Below are 16495 nucleotides of genomic sequence, written 5' to 3'. Positions count from 1 at the left end.
AAGGGTCTCACCTTTTCTCTCTTTTGTGAGGGAAAATTGTTGCTTTCCTATTCTGTTAACAGCTATGAGAGATGATTTTCTGAGGCCAGGAACTTAAGGGAATGACATAGGCAGTCTAAAAATAGGGCAGTCTGGGGCCCAGACAATGTTAGGGTCATGGACAAATTCAGCTAAGAGAGATTTAAGGGAACATCTTAAGAACCCTCAAATCTATAAGTACATTGGGCCTTATCTGTTGACTAAATCAATACAAGTATAGCTACTGGTATGTAGAGAGGGGACTCCTTTGAAATTAAAGAAAGCTACTTTTACTAAAAAATATACAAAGCTATGGACAGTCCAGATTCTTTGCTTAACTCTTGAGAAAACAGGGTCCCAAAGAGTGGAATGACTTGCTGGAGTTCACCCAGCCAGCTGGTGCAACTGACCAAAGCCCACAGCTGTCGGTCCTTGTGCTCTTTGCTACTGTGAAGTGGTGTGCCTGCAGCTGTGCTGGGTGCCTTGGAATATACTGAGACGCGTGTGCGAAAAAGATGGTGAGCATAGCTTTATTTTGGAGTTTGTTTGGAAAGAGAGTCAGGAGAGCTTGGACCGTGATTCTCAAATTCTGATTCCCAGCTCCAGGTTGCTGTGTGAATGTCCACTCAATCTGGCTCAGTGATGGATGTAGGCTTGCTGCTGTTTTCATGCCAAGTGTTCCAGCCCTTCCTGCCTCCCTGCCTTTGGTCTCCCTCAGGCCCAGAAGAAGCTGCGAGGGAGGCACATGACAAGCTTGAAGATGCTTTTACTGAGAAGGAGAGGGACTGAACAGCTTCTTGACAAGCCTAGGCATAAATGCTCCAGGTTTGGGAAAGAGATAAAATAAATTGGTGGTTACTGGGGAGGCTCCAACACAGCCAGAATTGGCACTGTTTGCTTCAGCCTCTGGGCCTGTCCATTGTTTTTGCTGTGTGAGCTGGGGCGTGGGGTTTGCTGCAAACTGGGATCCAGAAGAGGAATTCTCGGGGCTCTAATGGGTATCAGATCTGCCATCTTGCATCAGCAGGGCCTGGTTCTTGGAGGTGTCTAAGCTGGTGCCTAAGGGCTTATCTGAGGAAAGAAAAAGATTCAGATGAGGCTGGTGGCAGGTGAGGGATCTGCAGAGCTTATGCCACCAATAAGCTTGGAGCCTCAAGGTAAGCCTGAATGCATGAAGCTAAGCCCTTGGGGGAATATCCTGTGCCCAGCACCCGCCACACTCAGTTCTGCCCCAGGGCTGGGCCGGCAGGCTTGTCAACTTCGCACTCTCTCTCACCCAGGAGCACCAGACAGTCCCAATGGGTGTCAGGACCCCAGGGTGTCCTCACCCCCAGCATCCTTCTGACAGCCTCCAGCCGGGACAGGATTCGTGGGGCCTCCTGTGGACATAGCATCTGTAACTCCCCAGGTCTCATGTGAAGTAGCTGGCTCCCTGTCAGGGACCCAAGTGTCCTCACCGTGCTGTGAACAAAACGGCAAAAGCCATCAGTGGTGCGCTGGAAGCACTCTAGGCCTGAGCATTTGGGTAGAAAAGGGGCTTTTTGGGCTTGGAGGTTGGGGTTACAGAAAAATTCATGGAGTAGGCTGTCTGGGAGTGAAGGAGTAAAGTCAGCATTTGGCTTCAGCCAATTTCAGAACTTCCAGGCTTGAAAGAAGTGCTCTGGGAGAGAATCTGCTGGCTGGGGAGGGGCGACTGAGCTGGCAGCTGGGGTTCTTCCTGAGTCCACTCCCCTGATCCTTGCTGCCTTTGCCACAGCAGCGTTCCCCACTTAATCTCTAATCTAGGCTTGAACATGCCACTGCTCTGTCCTCTAACTCAGCAGAGACAGTGCTGGATCGGGGTCATGTACAATGTAGGCCAGGTTGTATGTTCTGGGTCTCTGGGTTTCCTTGGTTAGCCCTTTATAAAGTTTCTCCCTCCACATCCGGTAGGGCCAGGCACTCACACAACGGAGAAGTTCTCTGCCTGCAGCCAGGCTGTGACCTCTTCAGGCCTTGAGCTAAGTCGAAGCATTGGAACCTAGAATCAGGGGGAACCAGGGGTCAGAGTCCATCTCATCTCACAGTCAACCACAGCCCCTAACATCTGGGTCCCTTCTCTAGGTTCCCATCAAATCACTTCTCTTACTCTGTGGCTTTCTGGTCTGGTGGGGAGCTGGTCTTGTTCTCTGCTCTGGCCCCATGATAAAGTTGGCACACACTAAGCATGCAATAATATGGTCTAAATCAAACCAAGACTATCTCCTCCACTTGCCACTGAATCCTCCTCACCCCCACCTCCAACTCAGGACTTAGGGCTCTGGATAGTCCAGGCTGGGTAGTACCCGAGAGGGTGACCGGTCCTGGGTCCCAGAGGTCCCCGACTGTAGGGGCTCCAGGATGTTGCTGGGAATGTAGCCGCTCTGTCCTGCTTCGTTCTTCACCAGCCACCACCGCTTGCTATGGTCCAGAACCTGCCAAGAGTCACCACCTCAGTCCCCTGAGCCTCTGTCCAGCCAGCCTGCCCTCCCCACACAAGGCTTTCTCCCTCTGGCCCTTTCCTACCCTCCTTCTCCCTCTCTAGGCCACCCACCTTGGCAGCCCCCTCCCTGGACCACCCACCCTTGGCTGCCTGTAGCTCCCACTAACCACCACCTCCTTTTCTAGCCTCTGGCCCAAGCCTCACCTCCAGCTCTTCTCCCTGGACCACAGTCAGTTCCCGTGGGTTCCTAGCTTCAAACTCATACAAGACTTGCATTTTCAGGGCTGACTGGACAGGTTTGAGGCTGGAGGGTCTGGAGTTGGGGTCCCCAGGCTGAGGGTCATCGTTGTGTGTCTTCTCCTGAGGAAAGTGTGAGGTGCTCCCTAACCTATGACTTCCCCTCCTAAGAAACAGAGTCAGGATGGCTGGAGAATGGGGCCTCAGAAATTGAGCCTATGTCCCAGCCCTGAGAGTCCCCCCAGGTATCTCCTGCCTGCAGTCTGATGGTGACTTTTGGGTTTCTTTAGAGTTTGCTGGCAGGTCAGTGTTAGGTGGGGCTTGGAGTGGGGCTTTCTGCCGGCAGGAGGGGTCTGAAATGTCGTTGATTTCTGAAGACATTTCCGGGAGTAGAATTTTCTACATCTGAGCTCTGCCCTAAGCACTTTATACTTGAGTTTGGGAGATCAGAAACATGTGTGGGTAGTATCATGAGAAGAAGCTATGGGAGCCTAGGAGGGTAGAACACTGATTTTCCCCCAAGGTAGGAGATGGATGTCCTTGTACATGTTTGTCTGGCTAAAAGAGACCCTGTTGGCTCTCTTGAGATGTAGAGAGCCAGAGATCCAAAGGAACAGCCCTGTCCCTCCCTCCCCAGGACCACACGGTCCCTACTAAGCCCAAAGCATACCGAAGGGAAACAGGGGCCTGGTATCCTAAGGGTGCCTGTAAGGGACAGAACAGAGAGTGAGTAAGAGCAGGAGGCAGCCAGCATGGTGGGAGGGAGCTGGGGTATCTGACCACAGGCATAAGCAGCTCACATACAGCTGCCTCCTATCCCTTTTTCTGTCTCCCCCAGTATACAGATACAGGTGCCCACATGAACCCACCCACCTACCACTTGGAGATGGGGCCTCAGAAATTGAGCCTATGTCCCAGCCCTGAGAGTCTCCCCAAATATCTCCTGTTTGTAGTCTGGTAGTGACTTTTGGGTTTCCATGGAATTTGCTGGCTTGCCAGTGTTAGGTCACACTAGTTGTGTGACCATGGTTTGGATGGGGAGTGCAGAAACTAGCCAGGGACTAGGGCTGTGGGTAGGGCTCTGTGCCAAGCTCCCCTTACTTGGCTGGAGGGCTCTGGAAGTTGCCAGTCATCCGAAAATGTGGGTTGGTAGGGCAGCGGCTCATCGCCTGTCCAGTCGGCCCTGAAGAGAGAAACAAAGCTGAGTTCACATCCACTCTGTGAACTCTGATGCTAGGCTGTGGGATGTGGAGAGGGAGGGGATGACAGGGCCTAGCCTCAGGAATCTTTTGGCTAATAGGTGACATGGTCCATGTGCACAGATGAAAGGCCCCGACACCCACAAAGGAGCAAAAAGCTAAGCCTGGACACATCCCACAGAGCAGGTGTCTGGGGGCCAGCCTCACCTCTGCCCGTGAGGTAAAGATACACCACCTCCGTAAGAACATGATGGACGCTTCATTGCCCTGATTGGGCGTTTGGATTGAAGTAGTGGAACTACAAGAGCTTTTGGACTGGTCAACACCCCAGGGGGCTTGTGCAGTATTTTTCTAGGCTGTTTTTAGTTTCCTGGCAGCAGATCCTTTTCTTTCTAGCTAAATTGTTTGTGGATTTCCACCTTGTGAGTAGACTGCAGCTGAGCTGCTCCCGTTGACTCTGGGATGGGCTGGTCCTTGCCTCTCAGCCTCCCCCTCTCCCACTGCACAGGGCCCAGGAGGACCATGCTGTTTGTGGCCTTCAGGCTTGCCGTGCTTGGAATATTTTCCTCTTGTCTGTCCAGGGAATGCCCATTCATTTCCTTGAACAAGTTCCCTTCCTTGCTGCACTGGGGCAGAAGTAAATATTCTGCTGAACTTGGTACATCCCTGGGTTATTGCTCTTCTCACACTGCATTGCTCATGATTCTTTTCTCTTTGTTTCTTACTATATATAGATCTCCTTGGGGGCTGTACCCTTAGTACAGTGGCTGATACACAGGAGGCAGCTATTAAGTGTTTATTCAATGGGAACAAAGGAAAGAGTCCCTCGTCTGAATCTTTTTAATTGGTTCCTTCTGTGCCTTAGAAACATGCTTGGCTCTTGACCCTAATACTACTCCTTATAAGCTGTCATCCTATTACTTTCTTCTTACCAAATTTTTTGAGAATATGCCTATATCCTCTGCCTATATATTCTTGTCTCTGTTTCTTTCATTATTCCTGCAACCTGGTTTCTACTTCTGCCATTACTTTAGTGAAACTAGTCCATTTAAAATCCTGATTGCCAAATCCAATGGCCTTGTATGGTCTCTGTTCTTCTGGATGACCACAACATTTAGTGTTACTTATAGCTTTGGGTCAATTTGCCAAAAATCAAGTTATCTAAATATAATTTGCCTGAAATTCAACTCTTTTGAGGGTTTTTACATTTCTTTAGGTATTCTATTTTCTGTTTCTGTCTTTCATTTATTTCTGGTTATGTTAAAAATTAGAAAACATCTAAGGGCACATCTGATGTAATATTACATTTAGAAGTATTTATCAATTGTACATCATTTTATGAATACTGAAGTTGTTTTGCATCTTCATGGGTATTTGAAAAATTATATGTGCTAATCTGTTTTTATAAGGACTGAAATTGTAGAAGTAAGGCTGGATTTTGAAATACAAAATGGTGTGTTCGACATGATTATTCAATGTTAAAGTGGCTGAATGAAGGAATTTGAGGCCCTCTTGTTTGAGTCTATTGTAGAACCTCTGTTTTCCTCTCCTGCTAGTGCTAGACAGATACCAGAGCTATTCCCACAGACAGTGGGAGCCCAGCACAGCCCCAAGAGCTGTGAGACTGGCTTGTTCAGGTACTCTTAGTCCCAGGGTTTTGGACAAGGGAACACTGGTATGAGATGGGAGGTCCAGAACTGATAAGTAATTTCATTTTAGTGACTGCACAGAGGGTGCATAAAAATAGATTGTTATGGGTGGAAACAACCCACGTGTCCATCAACAGATGAATGAATAAACAAAATGTGTCATATTCATAACAATGGGGTATTATTCAGCTATAAAGAGGAAGGCAGTTCTGATAGATACTACAACATGGAAGAATCGTGAAGACATTATTTTAAGTGAAACAAGCCACATACGGCAGGACGAATATTGTCTAATTTCACTTATATGAGGTTCCTAGAACAGGCAACATATTTCTCATAGAGACAGAAAGTAGAATAGAGGTTTCCAAGGGCTGAGGAGTGGGTAATGGGGAATTATTATTTAATGGGTACAGAATTTCTGTTTGGGATGATGAAAAAGTTCTTAAAGTACTGTAAATAATGGTGTTGGTAGCACACATTGTTAATGAACGTAATGCCACTGAATTATACACTTAAAATGGTTAAAATGATAAAAATGGTTAATTTCATGCTATGTATATTATACCATAAAAATAGATAGTTTCGAACTATAATTCATGTCTTCAGACAAACTGGACACAAAATTTTGTAAATGGGGCTGAATTGAAAAGAACTGGTCATGATGGGGTGCGGTGGCTCATGCCTGTAATCTCAGCACTTTGGGAAGCTGAGGTGAGCGGATCCCTTGAGCTCAGGAGTTCAAGACCAGCCTGGGCAACATGGCGAAACCCCATCTCTATAAAAAAATACAAAAAATAGACAGACATGGTGGTGGCACACAGGTGGCACACTGTGGTCCTAGCTATTCAAGAAGGTGAGGTAGGAGGATTGCTGGAGCCAGGAGGTGGAGGCTGCAGTGAGATGAGATCATCATGCCACTGCACTCCAGCCTGAGTGGCAGAGCGAGATCTTGTCTCAAACAAAATAAAAGTGGTTATTAGGCAAATAACTCCAAGGAAAGATTCATTTCCCTGTTGGCTTTTCTGCTTTTCTAAAGCCTTTTCTCTTGATTTTCATCCCTTTGCTCTTCAGGTTCTCCTTAACTCTTCTGCCTTCTTAACCCTTTTTGCATTCGCCATGTAGAAGTTTGCCAAGGCCCTTGCCTCTTCTTTCATGGAATAGAACAAACTATGCTTGTCAAGGTACGTTCAGGGGCTCCCTCTGGAGTGCTCCCCAGTAGCTGTGCCTCCAGCCATCACTTCCGTGCATCCCCTCTCAGCTGCCCAGCCACCAGGCCTCTGCGGAATGTTCCAAGGATGCCTCAGATCAGTGTGCCCAAGCAGGTTCCACCCACTCCCCTGGCTCTCATCCATTTGGCTTTTTGTTTTGTTTTGTTTTTTGAGATGGAGTTTCCCTCCTGTTGCCCAGGCTGGAGTGCAGCGGGGCGATCTCAGCTCACTGCAACCTCCGCCTCCTGGGTTCAAGTGATTCCCCTGCCTCAGCCTCCCAAGTAGCTGGGTTTACAAGCATGCACCACTACACCCAGCTAATTTTGTATATTTGGTAGAGACGGGGTTTCACCATGTTGGCCAGGATGGTCTCGAACTCCTGACCTCAGGTGATCTGCCCACCTCAGCCTCCCAGAGTGCTGGGATTACAGGCATGAGCCACCGCACTGGCCTCCTTTGGCTTTTTTGTCCAGCTGCCCATCTCACAGTTACCCCTGCAGGGAGTATTTCTTTCTTTCTTAACCCCTGGCTCATTGGTTGCCAAGTCTTACTGATATTACATTTGCAGCATCTCTTACGTCAGTAATTCTTAAATTTGGGGCTGGATTGAGACAAAGTTTTCACTTTGTCCTTGACAAAAATGAGAAAATATTTTAGTAGAAGGTTGCCATCTCCCTTTTCTTGGGAAAAACTGTTCTTTTTTCTGAGATAACATGTTTTAGTAGTGGGTGATGGCAAATGTGCACTTTTCTTTTGTTAATAAACTGTTTGCACTTAGCCAAATAAGAAGTTGGGAGCTCTGTGTAGAGTCCCCCGAGTAGCTCTGAAATATTTCTGGTTTGTGGCAACGTAGAGCCTGGCCACCTCTGATGTCCTGCCTGATGCCTCCATGCCCGACCCCCAATTCAGTTCAGGCCTTGTCTTCACTCACCGGCTAGTGGTCCAGGCCAGGCCCAACCCCATCCAAAGGTTACTCTCAGGTGGGCTTAGACAGGACTGTAGCAGGTTGATGGCTTTAGGGGTGAGGAGGGGTGAGATCACTTGGGCTGCTAGGCCAGCCTCAGGGCACTTGGCCAGGATCTAGGGGAGAGATGGAAAATGTCAGGAAGCCTAGGCTCCCACAGGGCCCAGTGTGGGTGGGAAAGGCCCAGAGTCCCTGGCTTCCCACTTTTGCAATGGTAGGATGTAAATTCCTGCAAGTGTCCCCATCTGCCTTGGGCCTGCTGCTCCTTCCTGTCTCCCTTGGAGCCTTGGTGTCCTTGGCTCGGACCCCAGCCCATCTGGTTCCACCCTGGCCCCTGCTCCCCCGTCCCCCTCCACCAGCCTCCTTTCCTCCCTCTACTCCTTCTTGACTTCAGCCTGTCCCTCTTCACCACCCTGTCCTCCCTTGACTCACGAAGTTCAGGGATTTGAAGAGGATGTGCACGAGCTCAGGGGCACTTGTCTCCTGCAGCCAGGTGGCCAGCCTTCCCTGGGGACACAGGGCAATGCCTGTCACCACCCTTCACCCCACCCCATCTTCACCAGGGCACCATAATTGTTTTATGCCTTGACTAGAAGGCTGGCACTTCCCACAAGTCCCAAGAGGGGAGGGGAGGTTCTAGGGGGAGTAGATGGAGAAGAAAAAGGCTTGGGATGGTTGAGTCCAGACAGCAGAGGATTAGTGGGGAGGAAGGGGAAGAGGAGAGGCCTGGTGAAGTTGTGGGGAGCCACCTACCAGGAGGTTGAAGCTGTACTTGATTTTCTGGAAGCAGTCAATGTACTGTGCCTGAGTGAGACCTGGGAGAAGGGGCAAGGCAGTGGGCCACAGATCACCCCAAGACACCCTTCTTCCTCTCTCCTGGCCCTCAGTACTCACCTCCCTGGTCCTTGGTTTTTTTCCCAAATTTCTTCTTCTTCCTGCTGGTCTTTGCCTGGACCTTCTCCAGCTTTCCCACGAACAGCTCAATGTCCCTTAGGACATGGTTCAGCACTTCCTGGGCCCCAAACAACGCATGGCCTTGAATGGGCAGTTGGGCCCGCTCTGTAACTCCCAACATGCCTCCCGCACCCCTCCCCACCACAGGCCCCAGCCTCAGGCCCGGCCTGGAGTATAAACACACTTCTCTGGCCTCCTGGCCCAGGCCCTGGCCATCCTGGGACCCTGGCCTCCTAGAAAAAGAGGGAGGGTTGGTGTCCTTCCTTTTCCCAGGCCCAAAAAGCCTCAGCAAGCTCAAGACCACCTGCAGTTACCTCGTCCCTCTCTGGGTCCTCGGGGGAAGAGGGCCGCCTTGGAGGAGGCGGAGTAAAGACACTTGGTTCTCGGGCACTGGGGTGGTGTGGCAGGGGCCTTGGGGATGGCGGGAGGCCTGCAATGTAAGGGGACCATGGATCTAGATCTTAGATCTTTGACTTTTTATCGAAACTTTCTCCTCCACCTGCCCCCATGCCTCAAACTTACTGTGCTCTAGGGTCCTCTGGTGGGGCTGTTCTGGAGGGAGCCCCCGCTCCAGAGAGAGTGCCTGCTCCAGAGGGAGTGGCCTTTCCATAGGAGGCTCCCTCCATCTGTCCTGGCCTGGGTGAAGGTCTCCAAGTTGGGGTCTGCTGAGGACATGGTAGGGGCCACATCTTTGACAAGGTTCTTGGGAGAGAGGCCCTCCCCACACTTCTGCGCCAGGACCCAGGGGCACCACCACCTCTCTCCAGGAGTCCTACCCTCTGCTCCCTGGTCTCCTTCCAGACCCACCCCTGACTCCACCCTGCCTCATCTGCCTACCCTCTGGGCCCTCTCGGGTCCCATCTCAGTCTCTGAGGACAATCTCTAGTGCCCCCTGGGCCCAGCTCCTTCCCTATGCCCACCTCTGTCCCGGCTCCTCCTCAGTCCAGGCCCAGGTTGGTTGGGCCACAACCTTCTGGGTCCCCCAAGATATGGGGTCAGGGTGTGGCCCTCGAGGCTGAGCTGGGAGGCCCCATAGGTGGGCTGGGCCGAGGCTGCCTACCTTTGCTCCAGCTCTTCCTCCAGAGCCTTCTGCAAGCTGGTCCTCAGTCGCTCTGCCTGGGAAGCAACAGTCAGGCAGGCTAAGTGTGTGTGTGTGCGTGTGTGTGTGTATGGTGGGGTGATAGTCGATGAACCCCACCCCTGACCAATCACCCCTGACCACTCACCCCCACTTCCTGGCACTGGAAGAGCAGAGCGCTGGTGCCTGGCAGGCCTGGCTCCTGCACGGTGATGGACAGGATGGAGTTGTAGGAACATGTATTGAGCGCCACATTCATGGCCTGGATGCTGTTCAGGCGGTAAGAGTCCAGCTCCTCCTGGGCCAGGTGGAGAGGTCAATTGTGAGGCCACCAAGAGCCAGGTGTGGCTTCTGGGAGCTCCTGACCAGCTCGTCCTAGCCCTTTGGTGACTTGGGGCTGGGGTGTCATCTACCTGACTCTTGTGCCTCTGTCCCCTGTCTCTTCCTAGGCCTGGGTGTGTGTTGTATTTGGGGAGGGTGGCTGCCCTTTGGGGCATGGAGGGTGGAGTTCAAGAGCTAGTGCTTGCTTCCCCACAGCCCACGCTGGCTATGGCTGGGTTTGCTGGGAGGGCTGACCTTGGTCTCAATGTCCAGCAGCTGCAGCCAGCCGTCCCTGACCTGCAGGATCAAGTCTTGGCTCCACACCCGGCCCTGCGCATCCATCTCCAACAGCTTCTGCAAGGCATCCTTGGGCCCCTGGACTCTCTGACTCCCCAGCTTGCATGTCATCAAGTGCTGCAGGGAGAGGGGCAGGACTGGGAGAAAGCTCAGAGAGGGGGACCACAGGCATGCTGAGTAGAGAAAAGCAGAAGAGGAAGAAGATGTGTCCTCGGCCCCCTTGAGGTGGGAGGTTCTAGGCTTCAGATAAAGCAACTTTCCAGGGCCAATGTGAGGGCCGGTGTCGAAGCACTAGGGCCAGGGATGGGGGCTCCAAGTCTGAGTCTGAGGGGCTGCAGGAGGGGTTTGAGGACTCTAGAGGAAGGACAGGCATGGCCTTTACTAGTCCAGGCCAGGTGAGGCAGCTGGGTGGTGGTGGATGTGCGATCCAGCCACCCAACAAATAGCTCCTCTGGAGGGGATACAGGACCCTCAGATTCTGTCCCTGGCTTCCTTTGTTCCCTTTGGGAACTCAGTCTCAGCCCAGTCTTCCTCCTCACTCACCCAGAATTCCTGTCTCTTTCTCCCTGGTTCATGCCTGGAGACATCCATTGTGATCTCAGTCTCTGCTCAAGTCCTTGCCTATTGCTAGGCTGACCATTCAGGAGTTTTTTGCTGTTATCCAGTTTCCTTTAGGAGCCCCTCCCTTCTCCCAGTCAAACATTGCCTTCACAAGGCCCCTTCCACCCAGGCTTCTTGTGAGGGGGAGATGCAGCCTGCCTCCTGCCCCTTGACCCCCCACCCCTGCCCAGGGCCCAGCTCCTCTCCCTGTGTTCACACTACCAGCATGTTCAGGGAACCCTGGCATCATGAGCAAACTCCATCCTCCTGAACATGTCTCCTCTTGCTCTGCCTGCTCGGCCTAAAATAAGCCTGTTCTCAGCCTTCACCCTACAGAGAAGCTGAGTCCTCCTGGCCTCTCTTCAGCTGGCTGTGGGAGCCCTGCCTCTGCTGCCCTGTGGGACCTCTAGACCATCTCCGCAGCTCCCTCCCTGCTTGTTCTCCACTGGAGTCCTAACAGTGGAGCTCTTCTACTCCAGAGCTCCAGCCTGACCCTGTGCCTGCTGTCCCCACCACGCCCTTATAGCCTGTGCTTCGCCTTCACTTTGGTGTCGACAGCCCTTCAGGCACCTAAATCTTGCAGTGCCTGCGTCATCCTCCCTGGCAGAGCCAGAGACTCCTTTCTAGCCTTGGAGCAGCCTTGGAGCTGCTCACACTCACCCTGGAGGCTTGGGCCCAGGTGGCTCCCCTCTCCAACAGTGGCCATCTTAATCCTCCACAGGGCCCAAAGACCCCACACACTCCCGCCTCCAGTCATGCAAGGTCTTGGGCAATGGAGCAGTGCCCTGGGGACTCGGGCAGCAGGGGGTTGGGAGACAGGTGAGGGTAGGTGGGTGGGTGGTTGTGAGTGCTTCCTATACCATCCTGCTGCTACTTCTTCTTGTCTGGGGACAGGACACTCACCCGCTCAACCTCCAGCCAGGCCTGCTTTGCCCACTCCAACCACCCCTCCTACTCCCCGACACTGAGCAGATGCTCTGGCAGGCTTGCTGGATCTGAATCCATGGGACATGGTTGGGACAGGCTGTTGGCTTCCAGGGCAGGGACTTGTGTGAGGTGTCCATGTTCTGGCAGGGCAGTGGGCACACAGGAACACTTGGGTTGAGTTGGACACTGCCCAGGGCTGCAGAAGTACTCACCTCCACCCTGTGCTGCAGGAGGGTGGGCTCTGAGGTGAGGTTCTGGGAGTACTCCTTCCGGTGCACTATAGGGGCACAGAGCAAGGGGTGGGAAGCAGGCAGAAGAGCGAGGTGAGACTCAGGCAACTGCTGGGGGCAGTTGTTGTGAGGAAGAGGGAGTGGAGGATGGGATGTTCAGGGGGCTCAGTGGGAGGGCAGGGGAGAGGGGCCTGCTAGGAGCTTACAGTAAATGGCTCTGCTGCTGGGCCTTGACATGTTGACGCTGCTGAGGACGGCTCCCTAGAACCCAAAGTGAACCAGAGGCAGCCTTCTTAGCTGGGGAAAGGGGAACCAGGCACAGCAGGGCAGGACAGTTGCTATTGCTCTGACTGGGGGCCTCTGGGACCAGACCCAAAGCCCCTGGCTCCAGGGGCCCTTTCCAGAGCCATCTGCAGCCAGGGTCCTCCACTGAGGAGCCCTCCATCTTGGCTGGGCCTGGAGGCCCCAGGCTGAGGGAAGGGAGGGCCAGGGAGGCCACAGCATGGCTGGGCCCCAGGGAAGGCTCAGACCTCCCATTGTTTGGCCAATAAAGCTCATGCCAAGGAGCCCAGGAAGCCTGGATGGATAGGGACCTGCGTTCAGATCCTATCTTGGGCCTGGATATGAAAGATGCTGGATAAGCAGAGGGTTCTGTAGCTGACTCTGCCAGAGGAGGCCCTCTTGTTCAACCCTGTTACAGTTCTGCAAACTGAGAGGACACTGATGCTGGCTCTTCAGCAGTAGATCCTCTGGGAAGACTGTATGCATGCGTGTGTGTACTTACGATGGCACTGCAGGACTCGCCAGTGAGCTGACCTCCACGAGCGTCTCCCCAGGCCTCCTGGCTCTTTGCTTTTTGTACTCTGTATCCTCTGCCCAGGTCCTCTCCTGACCCCAACCCTTTAAATTCCAGCTGCACTGGAATGCTGCACTGGACCTTGTACATTTCTCTCCAGCAACGATAGTCATATCAGCCACCACGGTGCTGTGAGCCTGGTGCCAAGCCCCTTACCAACATCCTATCATTTCCTCTTCACTGCCGTCCACTTACTTGGTGCCATGTGCCTAGCACTGTTTTAACAGCTTTATCTTCAGTCACTCCAATCCTCAAAACAACCTCACAAGGCATGTACTGGTATTGTCCCCATTTACCATATGAAGACTCTGAGGCTCAAAGATGGTAACAGGCCTGAGGTCACAAATGAGTGCTGAACAGAGAGCAAAGCCAGATCTGTCTGATTACAAGCTTCATGTTTTAATGGTTTGTAAACATGCCTCTGCCACTGGGCTGTGCGCAGTCATGGAGGGAGTCTAGAGAACATACATGTTGAAATGGAGTGGAATTAAATATGGTGTGTGTGTGCCGGCTGGGAGTGGGGTTAGTCTGTGCGGGTCAAGGGTATGTGTTAATCTAAATGAGATTTGTGGATATCCACATGTCTACATGGTACACCTCAGTTGTGCAGAAATACTGGAATACTCCGGGTAACATGTAAGAGAGCAACCCACACCCTTGTTTATTAGGACCGTTGTGAAAATGACGTAGGATCTGATAAGATGACTCAGTGTTGAAGGAAATAAACTGCCAGTGAACAATAAAGGGAATGTGGAAGGGACGGCTGGATCTCTGGTTTCCTTGTTTGAGAGGACCCCTTTTCTCTCCAGGGGTAAGGCAGGGCTAGAAGCCTGCTCCCCTTTCGCAGCCTCCCCTAACCCCCATTGTAACACTCCCTGCTTCTCCATGCTCTCCATGCAGAAGAGGAAGTGAGGTCTGGCCCTGGTCAGCCCCACTCCCCACTCCCTCAGCACCAGGGTGGGCCCTGTAGGGCCCTGTGGGTAGGTAGGTCAAGGTGGGGAAACAGCTGCCTCCAAAGATTCCCTACCCCAGGAAGGGAAGAGGGGGCTGGCTTGGCCTACCTTACCCCTTAGGGGTAGGGGAGCTGTGACAGCCCAGTTTCCCCCTTTAAGCCCTAGATGTAGGGATTTGGAGCAGGCAAGGCCATCACCTCACAGATCCTGGGGCAAGCATCCCAGAGGTCCTTCCGGAACCCGGACCTTGCTCTGCTTTCCAGCCCACCAGCCAGCTGCTGAGTCCCAAGCCCCTCCTCGGGCTTGATCCCCTGGGCTGCAGCTGGGAACAGGCTGGAGACCTGGCTTGGGAAGCCACTAAGTTGCCCCCACCTGTCCTGGGATCCCCTGTGACTGGGCTGGGCCTCGATCTTCCCTGGGGGCCAGGCCCTTACCTGGGTGCCAGTGAAGACCAGGTACCTGGTCCTCCCAGGGGGCTGGTCTTGGAGCAGGTGGTCCGGTGCTGGTGGCAGAAGGACAGCAGCTTCTCTGCTAGTGGCCACAGGCAGAGCCTACCTTTGATGAGGTTATAGAGGCAACCACGCCTGTGTTCTTTGGACTCTGGCAGGTGGGGAGGCCTCCTGGCCACTAACCACTCAACATCAACCTGGACCTGCGGCAGTGTCTGTGCTGACAGGTGTCCCCAGCTTAGCTAGAGGCCATTGCTTCCCTGTTTCCTCACTTCTAGCCTTGGGGCGTGGCCCCCTCTTCCCTCTGCCTTTTGCGTGCCTACTCTGGGGAACAGGTCAGCATCAGGCACGGGCCTGGGACCAGAAGGAGAGAGCATGCATGGCCCAGAGTCTAGTTCTGTGGTGAGGGCACAGGCTGGTGGGAGGAGGACTCCAGGCTTGGGGGAAGCTGTGGGCTGGTGTGTGTGCTGTGCCTGTGCATGGGTGGCACCCATAGATGTGTGATACTGTGTGCCTGGGTGGTGCCTGTGAGCAAGACATGGATCTTTTCAGAGAAGATGGGAACTGGGGCACAGAGCCACATGGGGCATTACATGGAGGACTCAGATTCCCTCCAGCAGGGCCCTCATTCTGTCCCTACTGCTGTCCCTTCCAGCAGGAGCCCCTGTACCACCCCATTCTTGCTCTTCTACTCTCTTTCCTTCTTTACCCCATCTTGTGCCCAGACCCCTGGTGGATGCCTGGCAGGCTTCAGCAAAGATGGGAAACGGAGGCCTGCGTCTATCTCTAGTCATGAACCTACCCACTTCCCGCACTTCATGGTATTGAAAACTCTTTTTTGGCACTCAGGGTGGGCCAGGCTCCCACGCCCTCTGGGAACTCACAGTCTAACCAGTGAGGCCAGGTGTAAACAGAGACCAGGGAGCAGGGCAGGAGGGGAGGCGGGGGCAGGGGAGTGTCGGTGAGCCTCGGACCGTTGTGAGCAGAGTGCAGGGCCCCAGTGCTGGGCCCTGTGATGGAGTGTGCTGTGGAGTCTAAGGGCTGGAGCACTCCCATCTTTAGCTTCCCTGGAACTATCCCAGGAGATCTCAGCCTTCTCTCCCATCACCACTCAACCAGTGCTGCCCTGGATGGCCTGGAGTCCACAGGTCATTTCCTAGGGAGATGCCTTCCCTGCCTGGGCTGTGTGTGTCCCTGGGAGAGTCCAGAAGGTAGCCAGCTGCTGGGGCCCAGGGATCAGGTGCCTGTGAGACTGGCACCCAGCCATGGCCCCATGGGAAGCAGTCCTGGGGTTCTGTTCCCTGGGTCTCCATCTCGTGGCCCTTCACTTTCTTTTGGGATACCACAGCCTGTACCCTCGTTGTCTCCCCCAGCTCCATGAAGGCCACAGTCATATTTCACCCCAGCCCTAGCTTGGGGTTCAGGCAACACCTCATTTCTGCCCAGCTCAGGCCAGGCCTGTCCTTCCCACAGGCCCCTCCTCAAGTCAGTGTGAGCACAGCAGGGACTCCCATGGGGGCCCTGGGTCAGGATGGGCAGGGGCAGAAAAACAATGAGTGGCATTCGCAGCACCTTGCTGTCTGCAGTGCCCTTTAGGGATGCCCCTGGGAGCAGTGTGGGTCTCCTCAGACAGAAACCCTTTGTGGCCTGGGTGGGTCTGGGGCCTGGGGCCAGGTATTGGGGACTTCTGCTTCTGTGGAGCCCCCTCAGGGAAGAGGGAGAGGCCACGCTTCCCATACCTGGGGACTTGGGGCCATAACTAAAGCTTCTGCACAAAGTTCTGGGTGCCACAGCAGTTCTTCTGCAAAGGAGTTCCAGCGGAGGCACCAGGAAGCAGGACTCGAAGCGCATATCCTTGAAATTGTGGGATTAAAAGGCTGTGGGACCACATTCGTTCATTCATTCCACAGCTTCCTGTAGAATTGAGGGCTTTCTGCCTGCTAGGCACTGTGAGAGGTGCTAGGATCCCTCTGGAGGGCTTACAGACACCTTGGAATTCAAGCTGAGTTCATTATTTCTCAGCAAACAATCTCCCCTCTCATGCTCCCATCTCAGGGAAGGCACCAGCCACCAACCATGTGTTCCAGCAGGGAG

The 16495-nt window shown here is 53.4% G+C and overlaps 1 protein-coding gene across 4 annotated transcripts; it reads right to left on the bottom strand.

Annotated features, from left to right (window-relative positions):
- Positions 1-517: 517 nt before the first annotated feature.
- Positions 518-14488, bottom strand: EPS8L3 (EPS8 signaling adaptor L3). 4 transcript variants are annotated; one of them, XM_007977665.3, is made up of 19 exons: positions 14387-14488; positions 12350-12404; positions 12126-12190; positions 10345-10503; positions 9917-10066; positions 9751-9806; positions 9213-9355; positions 9005-9120; positions 8631-8748; positions 8490-8551; positions 8169-8243; positions 7704-7852; positions 3818-3899; positions 3387-3421; positions 2684-2882; positions 2343-2471; positions 1965-2038; positions 1347-1479; positions 518-1089 (listed from the first exon to the last, which is right to left on the bottom strand). In XM_007977665.3, exons 2-19 carry the CDS (start codon positions 12378-12380, stop codon positions 1078-1080), a joined length of 1788 nt encoding a protein of 595 aa, XP_007975856.1. In that variant the 5' UTR covers positions 12381-12404; positions 14387-14488; the 3' UTR covers positions 518-1077. The 4 variants fall into 4 exon arrangements, with proteins under 4 accessions (XP_007975856.1, XP_007975857.1, XP_037854105.1 ...); XM_007977666.3 differs by having other exon boundaries at positions 9213-9352; XM_037998177.2 differs by having other exon boundaries at positions 2684-2792; positions 9213-9352.
- Between the last annotated feature and the right edge of the window lie 2007 nt (positions 14489-16495).

This window comes from Chlorocebus sabaeus, chromosome 20 (genome assembly GCF_047675955.1).
Source record: "Chlorocebus sabaeus isolate Y175 chromosome 20, mChlSab1.0.hap1, whole genome shotgun sequence".
NCBI lineage: Eukaryota > Metazoa > Chordata > Mammalia > Primates > Cercopithecidae > Chlorocebus > Chlorocebus sabaeus.
Note: the sequence above shows the minus strand (reverse complement) of the source record. Positions and strands in the feature narration are given on the sequence as shown.

Bases quoted from the DNA above. Each gene is read 5' to 3' on its own strand.
- EPS8L3 (XM_007977665.3), bottom strand. From the start codon at position 12,380: ATGTCAAGGCCCAGCAGCAGAGCCATTTACT. The intron at 10,067-10,344 runs GTCAGCCCTCCC...CACCTGGCCCAG, and splicing joins TGCTGGACATTGAGACCAAG to GAGGAGCTGGACTCTTACCG. The intron at 3,422-3,817 runs GTAAGGGGAGCT...TGTCCCTTACAG, and splicing joins TTCCAGAGCCCTCCAGCCAA to GCACCCTTAGGATACCAGGC.